The sequence below is a fragment of the Triticum dicoccoides genome, chromosome 5A (genome assembly GCF_002162155.2).
Source record: "Triticum dicoccoides isolate Atlit2015 ecotype Zavitan chromosome 5A, WEW_v2.0, whole genome shotgun sequence".
NCBI lineage: Eukaryota > Viridiplantae > Streptophyta > Magnoliopsida > Poales > Poaceae > Triticum > Triticum dicoccoides.
The window spans coordinates 5,917,388-5,937,295 of NC_041388.1; the positions used below are offsets into that span (position 1 = coordinate 5,917,388).

General features: G+C 43.4%; 2 protein-coding genes across 2 annotated transcripts in view; both read right to left on the minus strand.

Annotated features, from left to right (window-relative positions):
* Positions 1-3,504: 3,504 nt before the first annotated feature.
* On the minus strand, positions 3,505-8,237 carry LOC119298751. The gene is made up of 2 exons (XM_037576044.1): positions 7,948-8,237; positions 3,505-6,317 (listed from the first exon to the last, which is right to left on the minus strand). The coding sequence occupies exon 2, from the start codon at positions 6,314-6,316 to the stop codon at positions 5,510-5,512; it is 807 nt and encodes a 268-aa protein (XP_037431941.1). The 5' UTR covers position 6,317; positions 7,948-8,237; the 3' UTR covers positions 3,505-5,509.
* An 8,217-nt stretch (positions 8,238-16,454) lies between these two features.
* The window catches only part of LOC119297334, a 7,532-nt gene continuing 4,078 nt past the window's right edge, over positions 16,455-19,908 (minus strand). The window contains exons 7-9 of the mRNA XM_037575167.1: positions 19,491-19,583; positions 19,300-19,377; positions 16,455-17,123 (exon numbers count right to left, since the gene is read on the minus strand). Coding sequence (XP_037431064.1) covers positions 16,455-17,123; positions 19,300-19,377; positions 19,491-19,583 — 840 coding nt within the window. The remainder of the gene's footprint in view (positions 17,124-19,299; positions 19,378-19,490; positions 19,584-19,908) is intronic.

Consider the following 19,908-nt stretch of genomic DNA (forward strand, 5'->3'; position numbering starts at 1 on the left):
CGCTAAGTTTTAGTTGTGTGACATATTGCAAAGAATAGAAACTAAATCATGTAAAAAAAGTGTATTAGATATTACTTGCATGCTGAAAACATTCGCCTTGAGAGAGGAGTTTTGCATGCAGAAGAAGGTGTGGTTATTTGACACTCACGTTGTGTTATTCTTTGTGACAGGTACTAGAGTCTCTTGAACTGGCTGCCGGGAAAAGAAAAGGTTTCCATATTAGATGTAGTGTCTAGTGGATATTAGAAATAACTTGTGTACATATAATTTAGTGCCCCTTGTTCTGTTTTGCTAAAAAAAACAAGAGCACTAGCTAGAACCAACTTGCTAATGTCATGTGAAGATAGTATCTCAGAGGGCTGTTAGACTCAAAGAAAGGCTCAGTATGATCTCAGATACATGAGGAATAGCAGCTGGCGAGGTCATAGTGAGTGAATGCCCTATCATCTCTTCAAGGCTCCTTCCTGCATAAAGGGTGTGAGGTCCCATGTTAAATACGGAAATATGTTAATGTTCTTGGAATGATGTTTTGCTTGATCTCTGGTCGCCATCGCCATTCCCGGCCATCCTGCATCCCTCATGAGTACCAATCCAATCCACGCGGTTTGAGCCCAGCATCTCTAGAGCACCTCCGTCGTTGGAATGGTCGCCCGAACAATGTGTCTGCCTGCCCTCGTGGTACGGCCTTGTCCGCCCCTACATCCCTTGTCTCATTGAGATCCTGCGGTGTCCATTCTAAAGTTGGGAACCAGGAGAAGTCTGGGAAACTCACGACACCCGGATGGCTTAGGGTTCCTTACCCCTCCCGCAAGGAACCGGAGAAACTCGCCTACATAAAGCAGCATAAGGCGGGGGCAGAGAAGCACCAGAAACTGTACAAACTGCTAGATTGATCCGCTCTCGTTGTTGTGCCGACGCTGTGCAATATCCAACCTGCCAAGATGTCAACATTTGCGCAGTTTGTGGGTGCGAGCCGGCCGGGACTGAGGCAGAACCGGAGGTCTGTGGGGGCGATTACTGGGCTCCCTTTGTGGATGCTGCCCACCTGAGCCTTCTGATGGGGATGTTGAGGCCCATGAGGTGAGGAACCCGTGGCCGTGGGTGCAGATGCTCGTCGCGTGGGAACAAGAGAAAAAGATGGGCGTGCCAGCTCTGCCGTCGCCGCCCCAAGAGGAGGGAAGATCGGAAGTAAATGGCCCCGAAGGTTTCATGGAAGGTGAGGATGTATTGCTGAAGTTGACTTGGAGGAAGCTGGTGTTCTCCAGAATCAGGCGCATCCATGGACTGTTATCATGCTTGTTTATTCCTTGGAAAGACCAACACCGAGAACTTTGTTTGAGAACATAGAAGCTGGATGACGGTTGAAGGAGGACCTGGATTACACCTATCTAGGGCACAACAAGTACCTTGTTCACTTTGGTTGCGAAGATGATATGGTACGAGTTTTGAAGGGAGGGTCGTGATAGTATGAACATGATCGATCCTCTAATCATTGAAGCTTATGATGGTATGAAGAAAACTTTGGCTTACTGACCTATACGTTCCTATGAAGTGGAGAAGTGACCCTGTGAAAGCATAGCGCAATGTATGAGCTAGTCAGACTAGTAGCATGAATGCCCAGAACACGGCCCAATCTCAAACAAGGAGCTCCGATATTATTCCACGGTTGCGGAATCTGTTGTATGGCGCAAAGATGACGGAGGCGGATCTATCTGATGACCTCTCAACTATGGGCAAACGCAAGACGGGTGATGACCATGTGATAGGCTCTAGGCTGGCGGACGACAACCAAGCTTTGGTGGTGTAATTCTTAAGTTCTAACATAACCACTTTGGCCGACCCCTTGCTTTCAGGTACACCAAAAAAGTGCAAGACGGAGGGGCTTCAGGAGCGATACTAGTCCGAGGGAGGAGGGGAAATCCACGACCAAGATATGCGGGAGAGGACCAACACTACGGAGGCAGCCGGCCCAGCGCCCCGTCAGGAGCAATGCATATAGTAAGCCACGGACAGTTCGTGATCTCATGAGTTTAAGAATTAAAATTGAAAGGTACTGTGCTCGATCAGGTTTAAGTGGTTTTGATAGTGTTGATCTTAGTGTTGGTCTTAGTGACAGGCTTGCTTTGTATTGGCATGAGTCGTTGAGTCTTGATGTAAAAGCTACAAATAAAAGATATATTGATGTGTATGTGACTGTTGCGGTGGATGAGCCACCTTGGAGGCTTACCTGCGTCTACGGCGAGCCCCGGACGGAGGACCATCATGACGTGTGGTCCCTCCATTGCGATCTTCACCAGCAGGCCAACATGCCGTGACCTGTGGTTGGAGACTTCAACGAGGCTATGTGGAGCTTCGAACACTTCTCCGAAACTCCTCGGTGGGCAGGTCAAATGATTGATTTTCGTGATGGTCTGGAAGTCATTGTCCTTGGTGATCTCGGTTTTGCAGGTCTTCCCTATACATATGATAACAGTCAAAGTGGAAGGGCTAACATCAAGGTTCGGCTGGACCGTGCCATGGCTAACAACACCTGGCGGACACCTTCTCGGACGTCAAGGTAACACCTTGTAGCGCCTAGGTCGGACCACCGTACCTTGCCATCATGCTCAAGTTCATGATGGACGAGCCCCCTCCGGTGACTCGCAGGAGATGTCGCCAATATGAGGTGATGTGGGAGAGAGACCCGGCGCTCCCTGAGGTCATCATGAATACGTGGATGGAGTTGGGATCTATGCTTTACCTGGGCGACGTTGCGGCCGACCTTAATAGCATGATGAAAAAGCTTGAGGACTGGAGCAGCAATTTTTTTGGTAATGTGATTAAAGAGATCAATAAGTCTCGTTCTCGCCTTGACCAGCTTGTGTCTATGAATGTATCAAAAAGAAAGAAGGGAGACGAATGATCGTATGAATGAACTTTTGTATTGTGAGGAAATGTTGTGGATGCAGAGGTATCGCATTGCATGGCTGCATGAGGAGGACCACAACACATGTTTTTTCACCGGAAGGCGGTCTGGAGGGCACGGAAAAAAGCGAATCAAGGCTCTGGTGGATGATACAGGCGTGATGCACAAGGTCAATGAGTCCAGGGCTGCTATGGCAACGCCATATTTGTCGATGCCTCCCTTAAAGAGTTGGTGGAATTATTGTGACCATCAAGAGATTTTCATTACGGAGCTCTCTGTTAATTGGGACCTCAGTTCCATCGGTCCTTGTATCATGGGGAGTTCGTGGAATGCCAAGTCCTCATTGCCCATTTCCCGCTACTCTCAATGACTTCAGATCAAATAGTTTGGCCTCACTCAGTGTCTGACAAGTTCGGTGAATTCACTTTACTCTAGGCTTATTCTAGGCAAGTTTACCATCAAGTTACATTTCCCTCATCATCCTTCTGATGTTCTTTCCGAATGAACAACACCTATACTCCGGGTCAGATTTTTTTTTTTTTGGCTCACTGAGTTTTGTTGCTAACCTGGCGTCGCTGCATGGTACCAATGCTGCCATGTAAAAGCTACTCCCTCCGTTTTGTTTTAAATGTCTAAAACGTCTTACAAAAGTGGACAAAAATTCAGAAGGTTATCTCCCGCCAGCACAAGGCGAACGCTCTCCTGCCGAAGGCAGAACGAGCTCCTGGCCTCCATGGAGCTCGTCCGGGACCGGCCATCACGATTCACACGCTTGCAGACTGATACCGTGGCCGATCTGGCAGGAACATCTGCAACACCATCAGGGGCGGGGCGCGGACCCCCAATGCAGCGTCTTTCTGCACCCAGGGCAAGAACATGACAACATGACGGCTGCAACTGAAGGGCTGGAAAACATCCAACTTGGCGATGATCACTCAGATCGGGAGAGATTCAACGCTTGCGTGGAGCTGCTCAAAACGTTGGTAGTCCAGCAGAACGCAGTCAGCCAATCCAGAAGCAAGGTGTTGCCCACTCACGACTTGCAGGCGAGAGGACCACGAAAAAAAATACTGCAAAAATAATCAATCCACTTGAACATGCATGTTAGTAGCTGAGATTTCTTTATTCAGGAGAAGGTAAAAGAAAAACCTAGGATTGAAAACTTAATTAGCGAATACTGAACAATAACTGAGAAGAATGAAACTATGAACAATGATAAATAAGCAAGCTGTCTAGAGAAACAGAATTAAACCTTAACTGTGACTAACAGATGACTTTGGATGACCTGGGACTTAACAATGATGCTTATGATAACCCGGAAAATAAAAAATGACAACACATGCTCTGATCTCAAAATTATATGAATGAAAAAGCTTCTGAACACTTGGCTAGCACCTTCTCTCAAAAGCCTGAACAGTGATGTCTGAATATAGAACACTGCAGATACCAAAGCAGAAATCCCATCTGAGCTTCTGAACCACACAAACAGTTTGGCTAAATCCCAGCGGAAAACATTGCGACGACTTAATAAAGCAATGCTACATAACCAGCTAACATATACTGCTCACGAAAAATGGAAAAGAGATTGGTTACATAAATCCCATCTGAACGTCTCAACCATGCATGTACAAAACAGTGAGACACTAAATGAGATCACGAAAGGAGTTACAAAAAATGATGCACCTACGCTGAAATTTATAGACAGGTAAGGTATATAGGACCTGTACACCTCACTCAATAAATGAAAAAAACTTTTGTGTCCGTGCATAACTGCAGTGAAGACCATGCCTGAAGCAACATAGCAGTGCGCGAATCTAGCTATACGACAGATGAATGATGATCACAAAAATTGCTGCACGACGGATAATATAGCAAAAACGGCACAAGAATCAAAAGTTCTACGAACTGTGCTAGCAGCTACCCGCATTTTCGATCATGTCTCTGAACCAAACACTCTTGGCTAACCTCACATTCAGACTCTGAACCAAACTCTTGGCTAACCTCACATTCAGAAAACAGCACAGCCCCCACTAGATGGGCATGTAAACGTAGACCAAACCAGAAGAAGAATGAAAACACTCTAATAGCAATCAGGTAGGAGCGGCCAACATTCCCAATCCTGATTCTGAACCCAAACTAGCTGTACAAAGTACAAACTAATCTAATACCAAACTAGCTCTGAAAGTACAGAAAATGGGACTAATATACAGCTGAGGCATCTCGAGAAAAAGAAGCACAGCCCCCTGCTGGTGAAACATAGATCGTACACTTACCAAACACACAACATATCTGAAAAAAGAAGAGAAAACGCATGGATGAGGGAGGAATAAACATCACATAAGCATATCTGAAGAACACATGCCTGCGGTTTTGTCATACTGTACTTCCGAGACTTACACTTACCATTGGCAATTATGGATGCTACATATTACTAACAGTTTTTTGTTTGCCACTAGCACAGGCGACCCAACCGCCAAACCAAGGCAAGAGGAGACATAAATTAATGTCTTAACATACGGAATGAGTGTTACTAACAGAGAATTACTACATGCCAAGATAAATAGAGCCTAAATTCTATTTTGGTCGACGATTTGCAGCTTTAACTCATGCGCCATGAGCTGCTTGGACCCATCCATGCAGATGTGACACCGCCACGAAGATCGAGCGGGTCCGACTCAGTCTCCCTTGCAGAATACCAATGACCTCGCCGTTTGAGTTGAACAGTGGCGCCCCGGACGAGCTCTCAGCAGTTCTCATGTCGACTTCCAATACATTCATGTTGTACCCCAAAGGATCGGGCATGTCAATCCCCCTTGAAGAAACAGTTGTACCTATAGAGACCATTCTAGGCATATTGGACGGCCAAGACACCATCATGCACTGCCTATGATTTATTGGAGTTTTGGCAGAGATCTCAAGGGTAGGGTGTGCTTGGGCGCATACGCCATCGTCTGAGTAATTCTTGAGGCTGCTGTTCTCAACACTCAGAACAATTGTATCTTCACCTGAATCAACCCCAGCTACTGTTGCAGTGCCGTACTTCCTGACAGCATTAACCAACCTAGCTTCCTGAATAGTTTCTTCCTGGTGATCACATAAGACAGTAATGTCCATCATATCCAGTGTCTCTCGTGTCAAAGGTCGAGACGCATTGAAGAGATGGCTCAAACCGTGTGCACTTGTCATGATTAGCAGTCCGGTTGGTCTAGAATAGTAGGCAAAACCAGTAGAAGAATGCCCATTCCTGACCTTGTCGTACCGCGATTCTTTATCTTTTACTGTCTTGACCTCATCAGCCAGGATTTTGAGTTCTTCGAGCTGGTCTTGTTTCGGAGCAAACTGGATGGAAAAGATTGAACCTTTGACCCGATCAAACACCTGTGTCCAGTCAACGTCCTCTTCCGCCATCATGCTGCAGGGAAAAGAGTCGATTTGGGATCAATGGGTGATGAATAACCAGCGAATACTGGAAAGCAGGAGGGAATTGGGGGAAAGTACAAGGTGGAGGCAGTGATGGACCTAGGAACTTATTTTTCACTAGATTCATTGTCGAAAATACTCTTTTAACAACAACAACAACAACAAAGCCTTTAGTCCCAAACAAGTTGGGGTAGGCTAGAGGTGAAACCCATAAGATCTCGCAACCAACTCATGGCTCTGGCACATGGATAGCAAGCTTCCACGCACCCCTGTCCGTAGCTAGCTCTTTGTCGATACTCCAATCCTTCAGGTCTCTCTTAACGGACTCCTCCCATGTCAAAATCGGTCGACCCCGCCCTCTCTTGACATTCTCCGCACGCTTTAGCCGTCCGCTATGCACTGGAGCTTCTGGAGGCCTGCGCTGAATATGCCCAAACCATCTCAAACGATGTTGGACAAGCTTCTCCTCAATTGGTGCTACCCCAACTCTATCTCGTATATCATCATTCCGGACTCGATCCTTCCTCGTGTGGCCACACATCCATCTCAACATACGCATCTCCGCCACACATAACTGTTGAACATGTCGCCTTTTAGTCGGCCAACACTCCGCGCCATACAACATTGCGGGTCGAACCGCCGTCCTGTAGAACTTGCCTTTTAGCTTTTGTGGCACTCTCTTGTCACAGAGAATGCCAGAAGCTTGGCGCCACTTCATCCATCCGGCTTTGATTCGATGGTTCACATCTTCATCAATACCCCCATCCTCCTGCAACATTGACCCCAAATACCGAAAGGTGTCCTTCCGAGGTACCACCTGGCCATCAAGGCTAACCTCCTCCTCCTCACAGCTAGTAGTACTGAAACCGCACATCATGTACTCGGTTTTAGTTCTACTAAGCCTAAACCCTTTCGATTCCAAGGTTTGTCTCCATAACTCTAACTTCCTATTTACCCCCATCCGACTATCGTCAACTAGCACCACATCATCCGCAAAGAGCATACACCATGGGATATCGAAAATACTCTTTTAACAGAAGAAAAAAAAACATCATATGACATTTGTGAATGTTTAAGAACATCGAAAGGCAGTGCAACAAACATTACTAAATACTCAGTCCATTTGGCTGTGCTCATATGCATGCAGTCTGTTCATTGGCTGTGAGCTTTTGAGTTGTAGTTTCACTCTGATGCAAACAAATTTATATTTACACAAGCAGAAGTGATGCGAACATAACTACTGTACTATGCATTCGTCTCTTCTTCTTCATCAAATTGATCCAATCATTCACTGGATCCATTGATGCTAAAATGATATGAACTCTAGTACTCTACCATCAGTACAATCAAGCAAATATGCATGCAGTCTGTTCATTGGCTTGGCTGTGAACTTTTGAGTTGTAGTTTCACTCTGATGCAAACAAAATTATGTTTACACAAGCAGAAGTGATGCGAACATAACTACTCTGCATCCGTCTCTTCTTCTTCATCAAATTGATCCAATCATTCATTGGATCCATTGATGCAAAAATGATATGAACTCTAGTGCTCTACCATCAGTACAATCAAGCAAATAGCAAGCAGTACATGGAGGGGGTAGGCACGGGGCAGCAGTAACTCACGCACGAGGCCGAGGCCACGGCCGGCACTGGGAGCGGGGAGGGTCGGAGGAGACGAGGGCGTCGACCGTCGGTACCGGAGGCGCGGGCGAGAGGAGCTCCTCCTGAGCGGCAGTGCGACCGTCTGGTCCGGCTCGGCGGGTCGGCGGGTCGCGGCGGTTGCTTCGGGCCTCCGGCCACCGGCGGTCAGCGCCGAACTACCGATGAGAAGGAGCGGCGGCGGCAGACTGGGTAAGCGCCGAGCGGCGGCGCGTCCTGGTGACTGGTGACTAGGTCGCGTCGCTGTGGGCTGTGGGCTCAGATGTGATTTTTTTTCTTAGGAACCGGCTCGCTCACATGTGATGTGACGGCAGAATATCAGTTGGGCCTCGGCTCAATTCAGTTTGGGCTGACATATTACGCGCACTCTAGCCTTATAAGCGCCTAAGAAACTGAACTAGCACATCATCATATCTTGAGATAAACGAAGTCGCGATAGACGCTTCCATAGTCTGTCGCCGGAAACATCTCCTCCCACTGAACACACATTTTGGAAGGCCTAAAATAAGGGACCTCCTATCTGCCGCTCTTTACGGCAAATTGCCGGCCGCACGCACAGGCGGATATTCGACTCGGACGGCCCTAGCTAGCGACTGTAGCTCTGTAGAACTCAAAAAAAGTCACGCTCTGTAGGGATCAAATGCAGGAGGTCCAGTTCCAAATGACCTGCTATTACCACTTGAGCTAGCAAGCTTATCTGAATATTGAGCTGTGCGAAACAATTAGGAACCAAAACCATCACAGATCTGAGTTTTTTCTTAAATTCCAAACGCAGACATTCGTTTGAACAAAAAGGGGAATGTCCTATGAAATTTTTGAACAAACTCGTAAAAAACTCAAACACTTTTGAAAACCGGGAACAGTTTTTGAACATAATGAACGCCATTTGGAACCTCTGGGAAAAAAATTAAAACGCGAACATTTTTTCAAAAGGGAACATTTTCTAAAGTAACAAAAACTTTTGGAAAACATGAGCATTTTTTGAAACGCCGCAAATTTTTTTTAAAAAAACAAACATTTTTAAAATTCCAAACAAAATTTGGACACACAAACATTTTTAAACACTCTGGAACAAAATTTGAAAATACGAACAATTTTGAAATATGCAAACAATTATTGAAATGGGAACATTTTTTGAACTCTGGAATAAAAAAATTTAACATGAATTTTTTGAAATTTGTGAAGAATTTTAAAACAAGAACATTTTTTGAATCTTCCAAACAAAATTTGGAAACATGAACATCCTTTAAAATTAGCAAACAAGTTTTTTTAACGGAAATATTTATGTAAATCCCCAATTTTTTCCAAAAAAGTTTTGAAATTCTGAATAAAAGCATAAAGAAAAGAAAAGGAACAAAAAATAAAAGAAGAAAAGAAAAAGAAACAGAAAAAGTAAAAAGATAAAACAAATAATAAAAAACCATTAGTAAGGAAAAAACGAGTAAAATCGGTTCAGGAACTTTCTGGAATGTTCACAAAACCGGAAAAACCAAGTTGAAACCTTCCAGTATGTTCCCAAAACCGGATACGGTGCTCGTTAGCTTCTAACATGGTCTGACCCAATTCAATCGCTAGCTTGATCGGGTCTATGCGGATCAACTACTCGATGCAAAGTGCGTCAAATAGGAAAAACATTCAGAAAAATGCAAGTAGTGGTGTCAAATTTAGGACTTGAACTCTGGTGGGCTGAAGACACTATCCTCCTAATCATCCAACCATGAGTCACTATGGGTGTGCCACGGCACACCAGGCACACCTCTAGGTCCGCCAATGGGTGGAGGAGGACGTACCCAAGGACGCCGGTGGGAGTCACCGGTCGGTGGGTCGCAGGATCAAGTTTACCATTTCGTTGCCGACAGCATGTGGGTCGATTATAGAGTTCCGTCGCCGGTCATGGCTCGATTAATGGGTCGCGGGATCAGCTCCGAGGTCTCGTCGCCAACCGTTGTGTCGGGGCCTGGGATTTCATCGCCAGATCAATCCAGTTCAGGATTTTCTCGAACGTGTCGGTGGTGAAGTACTTTTTTAGGGAGCTCCTGTGTCCTGTCGGGGTTGGCTATGGGCGTTGCTGTGTGCCGTCTACTACGAGCCATATCATGGCTCACATGCAGTGGCGCACGTATTGGGCCGGCCCAATGGCCACCACTCACCAGTTGGCTTTTTTGTTTTATTTCTTCTTTCATTTTTATTCATGTTTTTGTTTTTGTTTTTTTGCTTTATTTTTTCACTTTGTTTATAGTATAAAAAAATTAACATACAATTTTTACAAATGTTAATCTTGCATTTCTAAATGTTAAATGTGTATACAAAAATATTTTTGATGCACATGAAAATGTATAAATGTGAAACAAAAAAGTAGAATGTGCTAATCATGTGTACAAAAAATGTCTATATATTCTAAAAAATGCTCATTTAATTGACAAAAATGATTCATATGTGCGAAAAATGCTAATCTTACATTTGAAAATGTTAAATGTGTATCAAAAATGTATTTGATGCACATAAAAAATGTATAAATGTGAAACAAAACAAGTGGAACATGTTAGTCATGTTTACGAAAAATATTAATCATGTGTGTGGAAAATGTTATACATTGTAAAAAAATGTTCATGCAATTCGAAAACATGAATCATGTGTGCAAAAAAAAGTTATTCATGTGTATGATTTTTTTTAAATGCACAAGGAAAATGTACAGAAGTGAAACAAAAAAGTGGATCATGTTAATCATTTGTTCGACAAATGTTAGTTATGTGTGAGAGAATTGTTTATACATTGTAAAAAATGTTTATTTAAATAAAAAAATCTTAATCATGTTCACAAGTTTTAAAAAATGTCTATACAATGTTAATCTTTTGCACAGTTCAGAAAAAATGTACAACTGTATTTGGAAAAATATTATCGTGTATTTGAAAAGGTGTTTAAAAAGGTACATTTGAAAAACAATGTATTTACACAATCTACTTAATGTATTTGAAAAATGTCCAACATCTATCACCAAAATGTTTCATGTGTGCTCTAAAAATGCACATTGTATGCCTAGAAAAAGAAGACGTGAGTGCAGAAAAAAAACCCAGAAAGAAACATATATTTTAAAAACTCTTTAACATATATTTGAAAATTTTCCAACATGTATCAGAAAAATGTTTCATGTGTGCTCGAAAAATATACATTGTGTACCAAGAAAAAGTAGACATGGGGCCAAAAAAAACCCACAAAAACATATATTTTAAAAATTCGTTATCATGTATTTGGGAAAAAAATTAGCATGCATAAAAAATGTTTCAGGTGTATAATAAAGAGCGTACAACGTGTATGAAAAAAAGTAGACATCAGAGCAAAAAATATAAAAATGTTAATTGTTTATTTTGAAAAATATTAAACATTCAGAAAAAATGTTTCCTATGTATACAAAAAATATCCGTATATGACAACGTAGATATCAGAACTTCTAATATAAAATATGTTAATCATTTATTTATAAATGTTAAAACATGCATAATTGTTTTTGATATATACAAAAAATGTACATTGTGTGGGGAAAAGGTAGATATATGTTGAAAAACCAACAAAAATAGAAGAAAATTAAGAACCAAATGAAAATCAGACAAAACCAACAAATACTAGAAAAAAGAAACAAAACCAAAGAAAAGAAAAAAAATGAAAAATCCCATGAAGACCTAGAAAAACATGAAGAAAAAAGAAAAAGAAAAGGCAAAAGGCAAAACAAAAAAGCAGTAGAAAACTGAAGAAACCAAGAAAAAACAAATAATGACAGTAGAAAAAAAAAGAAATTCACAAAAGTTTTAAAAACTATTCTCGTTTTTTTCCAAAAAAATGTTCATGTTTCCAAATAGTGATCTAAGAAAATATTCAGATTTAGAAAGTGCTACTTTCAAAACAAATTAAATTTTGATGTGTTTCTAAAAAAATGATTGAAAAACTAAGTAAAGACCAAAAAAGTTGGAAACTAGAATGAAAAAAAGCATTCCCTTCAATATGTTGTTCGAGAACCTATCGAGCGCCAATGGGCCGGCTGAGTCTCGATGCCCCTGTGTGTCACCCTCTTATTTGACGCATGTGGGAATAACTTTTTTTCTCTAGCATGTTATTTCCTTCACGTTTCGGTGTCAGTGTCCGTCGATGTCCCTTGGGAGCACCTATTCCATGTTGACAGGATGAAATTGTTATGTGGTCCCTTGAAGCCCTCGCTCGCTCAACTCGGCTTCGTGCTCCCTCATTCGCTTAGGTTTTTCCCCTTCAATCCTGTGCTAGCTCAGAAAAAATGGCTATCATTTATTTATTTGAAAAAGATTGTTAAATCAAAAAACGTTCATAGATTTATAAAATTTTGCACATTAAAAAAACCATAATTGTTAAAAAATATTCGTGAACTTACAAAATATGAGTGGATCTCAAACAATGTTCGTGAATTAGAAAAAGCTTCACAAATTAGAAAATATTCATAGAGTTGAAAAATGTGCATGAACTTTCAATAAATTTGTAAATTTAAAAAGTGTTCTTTACTTTCAATAAATCTTCAAGATATTTATTAAATGTTCATGAATGAAACTGTGAAAAAAGGAAGGAAATAAACAAACAATTGGTAAATTCATCAAGCAAGGAGATGGCTCCACACAACGAAGTGAAGTAGAGCACTCCATCCATTTTGAGCGAGCATAGTTACTTAGTTGATTTGAAGTTTTGTTCTTAGCCTAGTGAAACTTCTGTTTGTCATGCTTCAAATAGTGTTTCTGTTGTATGTTGCTTAAAAGTGTGTATAAGTTGTGAATGGTGCTGGCAGAACTATATATGCAGAACTATAGTGATGGGCTTCATAATAATAATCATGTGTGGTGTCAATTTTGTGTGTATCAGGAAACACAACACCGACCTGCTATAGTTAACAACAGCGACAGGTTAATGACCATTCATTGGACGGCTGATGAATGACAAGTATATGGTATCTATGGCAGCCTCTTTGATAAGTAAGAGCGTTAAACCCAAAGAGGAGCAAAAGGAATTAACAAGATTTTTTTTTAGCAAGGTTTCACTACAAAAGTTATAAAAGTGATTCGATAGGATGTTCGATAGTAAGATAATTCATAAGACGGTAAACAATAACAAGAACAATAAAGTGCAGCTAGTGGCCCACATATGCTAAGGACAAGTGGATGTGTTTCTTATAGTGATTAAAACGCTCTTGAGGACACACAAAAATTTCGCCAAGTCACTTTCACCAAATTCCATTGAGTTACCTTCTGTTGTTTTGATAAGTGTTGTGCGGGTAGACATGCACTAAGGTACTACCCTTATTTGGACAAATAACTACTTATGATTGTATTCTCCATGTAAGTATTCACAAATACAAGAGAAATAATTAAGATAAATCTATCATAGCATTAACTTTAGGATCAAATCAGCCCCTTGTGCAATAATTCTTAAATTGGGGTTTAGGTTTCTATCAATCTCGCAACCAATCATCTACAAACTAATCCCACAATGTCTTCCCCTAGTCCCAATTAATGCTGGTGCTTCAAATAGTGTTTCTGTTGTATGTTGCTTAAAAGTGTGTATATATTCTGGATGGTGTTGGCAGAACTATATGTATGTAAAACTCTCTCAATTGGTATTCTTTTTACCATTAGGTGTCCAATAGTGATGTGCTTCATAACAATAATTGTTGAACATGTGCTTCATACGTAAATGTTGAACATGTCGCCTTTTAGTGGGCTAACAGTCAGTGCCATACAACATCGCGGGTCGAATCGCCGTCCTATAAAACTTGCCTTTTAGATTACGTGGCATTCTCTCTTGTCAGAGAGAATGCCATGTCGCCACTTCATCCATCCGACTTTGATTAAATGGTTCACATCCTCATCGATACCCCCATCCTTCTACAACATTGACCCCAAATACCTAAAGGTGTCCTTCCGAGGCACCACTTGCCCATCAAGGCTAACTTCCTCCTCCTCGTGCCTAGTTGTACTGAAACCACACCTCATGTACTCGGTTTTAATTCTAGTAAGTCTGAAACCTTTCAACTCCAGGGTTTGTCTCCATAGCTCTAACTTCCTATTAACCACTGTCCAACTATCATCGACTAGCATCACATCATCCGTAAAGAGCATACACAATGGAATATCTCCTTGTATATCTCTAGTGATCTCATCCATCACCAAAGTAAAAAAGATAAGGGATCAAAGCTAACCCTAGTGCCATCCTATTTTCATCAGAAAGTCATTAGTGTCGCCATCATTTGTTCGAACACTAAACGATATTCAAAACATTAAACGATATCCAACATCACATGATTACTAGCAACAAGACTTCTCTGATGTCCTCAAGAACTACTAAATCTACTCACGGAACATCATATGGATCATGATCAGTGGGTAACTGGGTATGAATAGATGGTAAACAATTTGAACATAACAGTCTTTCATCGATAAAACACCTAAGCATCAACTACAAGATGTAATCAACACAAAAAAGTACTCTCAGCAACCGATTTGAGGTTATGATACATAGATTGAATAGATGGATGAACTAGGGTTGATGATGAAGATGGTGATGGTGAAGATTGAAAGGACATGGATATCACCCAGAGGGGGGGGGTGTGAATAGGTGTTATAAAATAATTATGGTTTAGACTTGAATAAATGCGGAATAAACCTAATGTTTAATTTACCAACCATAAAACCTAAACACACTAGGCTCAACCATGTGCACCAACAACTTATGCTAACCAAGATAAAAAACTAAGTGATAGCAAGATATATAACTTCAAGCACGAAGGCTGTCACAAAGTAAGTGCATAAGTAAATGACTCGCTAAGAGATAACTGAGGCATGCAGAGACGATGATGTATCTCGAAGTTCACACCATTGCGGATGCTAATCTTTATTGGAGTGTTGTGGGGGCACAATGCTGTGGGGCCACTGTATTATCCTCACACCCTCGCACAATGCAAGGTGTCGTGACTGCACTAAGGGACCCTTCAGGGTGGTCACCGAACCCGTACAATTGGCGACCCTTGGGGGCATTCATCGAACCTGTACAAATTGGTCGGGGCAATATCCACAACTTAATTGGAGACCCTGAAGCTTGCCCGTAGCTTTACACCACATTGATTGAGCTTCGCGACTCCACCAACCGTCTAGCGCACCCAAGAACCAAAGAGGCACAAGCTCTAGGGTGCCCAAACACCCAAGAGTAATAAGCTTCTCAACTTAATTCACTTCCACGTATCATCGTGGAGAAACTCGAACTGATGCAACTAATGCAAAGCCAAGAACACACGAAGTGCTCAAATCCCTCACTCTCAAATCGCACCAAAACAACGAAAATTATGGAGGAATATGAGAGGAAGAACAAGAAGAACAAAAAAGAACTCCAGGATCTAGATCCTTAAGGTTCCCCTCACTAAGAGGAGAGACGAGTTGGTGGAGAATGTAGAAATAGATCTCCTCTCACTTTTTCCTCATGGGGGGAATAATGATAAAGCAAGCTCCAAGAGGTCAACAATAATGGGAGAAAACTTGGTTAAGAATGTCAGGGTCAATGGGGAAGAAGACTCACCTTATATAGCCAGAAGGAGAATCCAACCGTTATGTTTTGGAAAAGCTCAAGCGGTACAACCGCTAAAGAAAACAGTACAACCGCTAATTATTGATGGGTAACAGAACTCCCCATGGTAATACGCGCAGCACAACAACGGAAGTACCGCACAAACAGTACTTCCGCTTAAGGGAACAATACTGCCGCTAATTATTGGTGGGTAATAGTACTCCTCACGGTAGGCCGTAGGGCCCACCTGTCAGGTGGTGGACACGTGGCAATTTTCTATTCGTTTGCTTTGCCGAGCATTGCTCTAGCATGTACTCGGGGTAGGCCATGGGTCGCCTGTCGGTGGTGGACACATGGTAGTTTACTAGTCGTTTAAATTTCCCGAGCATGGCTCTCGGCAAATTCTGGGCTCGGCTTAGGCCGTGGGTCCGGCCCGTCAAGTGACGGACACGTGGTGGCATCGTCCTTATTGTTGTCTCCTGAGAGGCATTCCTTTGCTCTCGGCAATGCTGCGCCACGTGGCAACAACCGTTTCCGTCTGTTGTCCGTGAATTAGCTTTATATTGCCGAGACACACTGTTTGCCGAGTGTCTAACGTTTGGTTCTTGGCAAAATCATGTTTGTCTGAGAGGTGTACATCGGGTACACTTTGCCGAGTTTATTTGGCCCTTTGCCAACAATATTAAATGATACTCACAAGGGGTTAGAGACTGTTGTATTCAGATGCATCTGTGATTGTTAACATAAGGAGTGTACGAGACATTGATATGGCAACTTCATGAAAAAGTTCCGTGAGGCTTCAGCTCTTCAGGACTTCTTGCTTCGATCAGAAGCTCTTCAGGGCATGTATAATAAGCTTAAAGTGGTTTACAAATTGTGGAGTCTGGCCAATGCTAAGAGCATCTCTAGCCAATGCGCGGGGGGTTGGACGGCCCGGGCGCATCCTCGTCGTCGCTATCAAGGACGACCACGCCGCCCTCCTCGCGTCCGCGGCGCTGAGCGACGATCTCCTCGAAGGCCCGACGCTGGCACTCCATCTGCTCGCGGACGTAGTCCGCCTTCGCCCACTTGAGGGCGGTCTCGTCGGCGGCGGCCATGGCCTCGTGCATCTTCTTCACGGGGAGCAAACCCAGCTTGGTCTTCGGTCGGATGAGGCAGTAGGAAGAAGGAGAGGGGCGGCCTCCCTCGCTGATGACAAGGGCGCCGCCGCGAGTGCGGCGCCCAGTGACGTCTCTTGTGGCTTCGGCTTGACAAGGCGAAGCGCCGGCGAGCCGGCGGACAGAGAGCCAGAGCCCAAAGACGATGTTGTCCCTGTCTCCATTCGCCGCGGCGGCGAGAGGAGGGGGGCGCCGGGTACTCCAAGCGCGGCGTGTTGTCAGCCTCGATGTGCTCGAGGACGGCCTCGAGGGTGCGGCCTGGAACGCCCCACCATCGGCGCCTCCCCTCGAAGTTGTGGCAGCCGCGGGCTCGGCACCGTTGGTGAGGGCGATCTGCTCCTCGTGGCGCCGCTCGAAGTACGCCGTCCACAGCGCGTTGCTATCGGGGACGTACCGCGGTTGGTTCCGCTGCGACGCCTATCGTCGGCGTATGCTACAACCGTGTACCGAAGAAGTTACAACCACGTGTACCAGAGCTGCAACCGTTTGGTGATGCTACGACCGTGTAAGCCGGACCTGCAACCGGCGACGCCCGTCGCCACCGAGGCTGCAAGCACGAGCACAAGGAGTTGCAAACGGGTGGCGCTGCATGCTTGGTCCGGCGACAGTGTGACTGGAGTGGTACGACCATGGATGTTTTGCTTGCTATGACACGGCAGGTGTGTGCTGGAACAAGTACGGCCGTGTACTGCCACCATGGCCGCAAAATGCTGGAACCATGGAGGCCAAAAGCTGGGACCTCAACATCCACGTGTTGGAACCCCACGGCCGGGGTGCTGCGACCACGGCTACCGCCACGACAGCGGCGAGCATGTGCTGTGACCACGTCGGCCGCCTGCTGGGACCTCCACACCGCGCGCTGGAACACCGTCAACTGGGGTGTTGCGGCTACGTTCTTCGGTAACGGCAACGGCGAGCACGTACTGCGACTATGGTGGCCGTGTGCTGGCTGATGACGAGCAACGACGGAGCGCTACGAGATGGCGGCCGTGTGCTGGCCGGCAATGACCAACGGCAGAGCGCTACAAGATGGCTGCCGCAAAGGCCGGCCGGGTGCCGCGAGGAGCGTGTGCACAAGGACGAGCAGTTTCGCTAATCACCGCCGGCTGGATCGAAATGGCTGTGCGCGTGGTGAAAAGGGAAAGACAGACGTAATCTGTTGTGGCCGAAAAGATCATACGCATGCGGTACAACCGGCCAAATTTTGGGTGGGTCGACCGACGGCTAGTAGTGGCCTTTTTTTTGCGGGGGAGGCCTTTCTTTTTTCCGTTGAAATGCGCAGCCCTTTTTGCATGGTTAGAAAAAAATGCAGCAAACAAATTAAGGACTTAAAAAGGCTGCATAAGAGAGCTCATTATGGGTAAGTTTAATGTGAGGAGACAAACAGGTAGGAGGCTGGAAGGCCCAATCTTGCTAAGTGTAATGAAACAACTAAATGCATGGAGCAAAACAATCGGGATCAATACAAATGCTTGGAGAATGAGTTTGAAGCAGAGATAAGTTCATGTTATCTCAAGGGCGTGTACAAGGAGCCGGAACCCGAACAATAATTCTTATGATCTTATCTGATGTTGACGAGGACCCAACTTCAAACTAATGTGTTCTCTCATGTTGATTTGCTTTACATATCATTGCTTAGTACTGAGTACTATGTTTTATCTTATAAATCATTGCAGAGACAAATGTGCGCAAGTGGTTGAAGAACATGTAGAAGCTCGAGAACAAACTCCAAGGAGGTGGAGTAATGAACATGTTTTTAGTCACATTTTTACTGCTCACTGTAGTGTCTTTGGCTCAATAAGCATTTCGGGAAAGAAGTGCTCAAGGGGTTGTTGAGTAATCTGTAGATGATATAGAACCTATAGCTAATTACAAGAGGTATTAACCTGATTTGTACATATTTACATGTGGAAATAGATTGAAGAACCTGTAACTGTATTAGTGTATTGTTTTCCTAACTCTAGGAAGAAAACTTCTGTGAACATGACTCCTACTAAGCAAACATCTATGAAAAAGGCCACTGCCAAAGGAAATGAGAAGATAACTCCAGTGAAGAAAGCTGCAGCTAAAGCAAAGAAACATGGAGCATGCATGCTTTGGTAAAAAAAACATGGATGAACTCTGTTCTCAACAATTTACTTGCTGCACACCACCCATTTACCAAAACCATATAAAGTCCCAAAATATCAACATATAGTTTATAGTGTGGTATAACATTGTAAGCATCACAAGGATGTCACATAGGAGTGTATTGCACAATGCACATAAGCTTACATATTTGAATTAAAATATAATCGATCTACAAAAAACCAGAATATACATACTTGAGAATGAAGTGATAATCTAGATAATTTGTAGATGGAACTAGTTAAAAGAGGAGACGTGTACCTCTTGCAATAACTTCTCCAAGGTCTGATACATTCGCAGTCAACTCTCTGGTACTTCGGTATTTTTTGAGTGTGTGAAAAACCCCAATCTATGGAGTTAGCATAACACATTTCTCAGTGCTAACATTTTGCTAATAACACTTTGTTACAAAGAATGGATGGCAGGGATCAAGCGAACCATCGATATAGGATAGAACTGAACTTACAGAAATACAAACTTCAGCATTATGGCCATTTTGACTGTCTGAAAGGCCTTTACATAGGCTCATCAACGTATTTTCCAACTGATAATTTCAGAAAGAAAAAACATAGAAGTCAAGAGCAAGAAGCAAACGAATATCACACAAATATAATTTATTTTCACTTTATTAACCTAACAAATACCTAATACACCCACCTCAATTGTGGTAGAAATGCATTTTCCATTCATACATTCAATAAGATCACCTTCTTGGATTCCGAGTATCTCAGCATCAGATCCTTTCGACACCTAAGGTTCAATTGCCAAATAATTAAACCATATACGCATGGGAAAAATAGCACTTTCAGGAAGGTGCACTAGTAGAAAACAGGGCTTTGGTCACAGCGCAATATACACATTAGTCCCGGTTGCATTACAAACTCGAGCGGCTAAAGGCATTAGTCCCGATTCAAATGGGCCCTTTAGTCTCGGTTTGAGACACGAACCAGGACTAAAGGGCATCGCACCCATTAGTCACGATTCGTATCTCAAACCAGGACTAAAGGTCTATCGTATCTCAAACCGAAACTAAAGATTAGACCTTTAGTCCCGGTTTGAGATATGAACCGGGACT

Bases quoted from the DNA above. Each gene is read 5' to 3' on its own strand.
- LOC119298751 (XM_037576044.1), bottom strand. From the start codon at position 6,316: ATGATGGCGGAAGAGGACGTTGACTGGACACAGGTGTTTGATCGGGTC.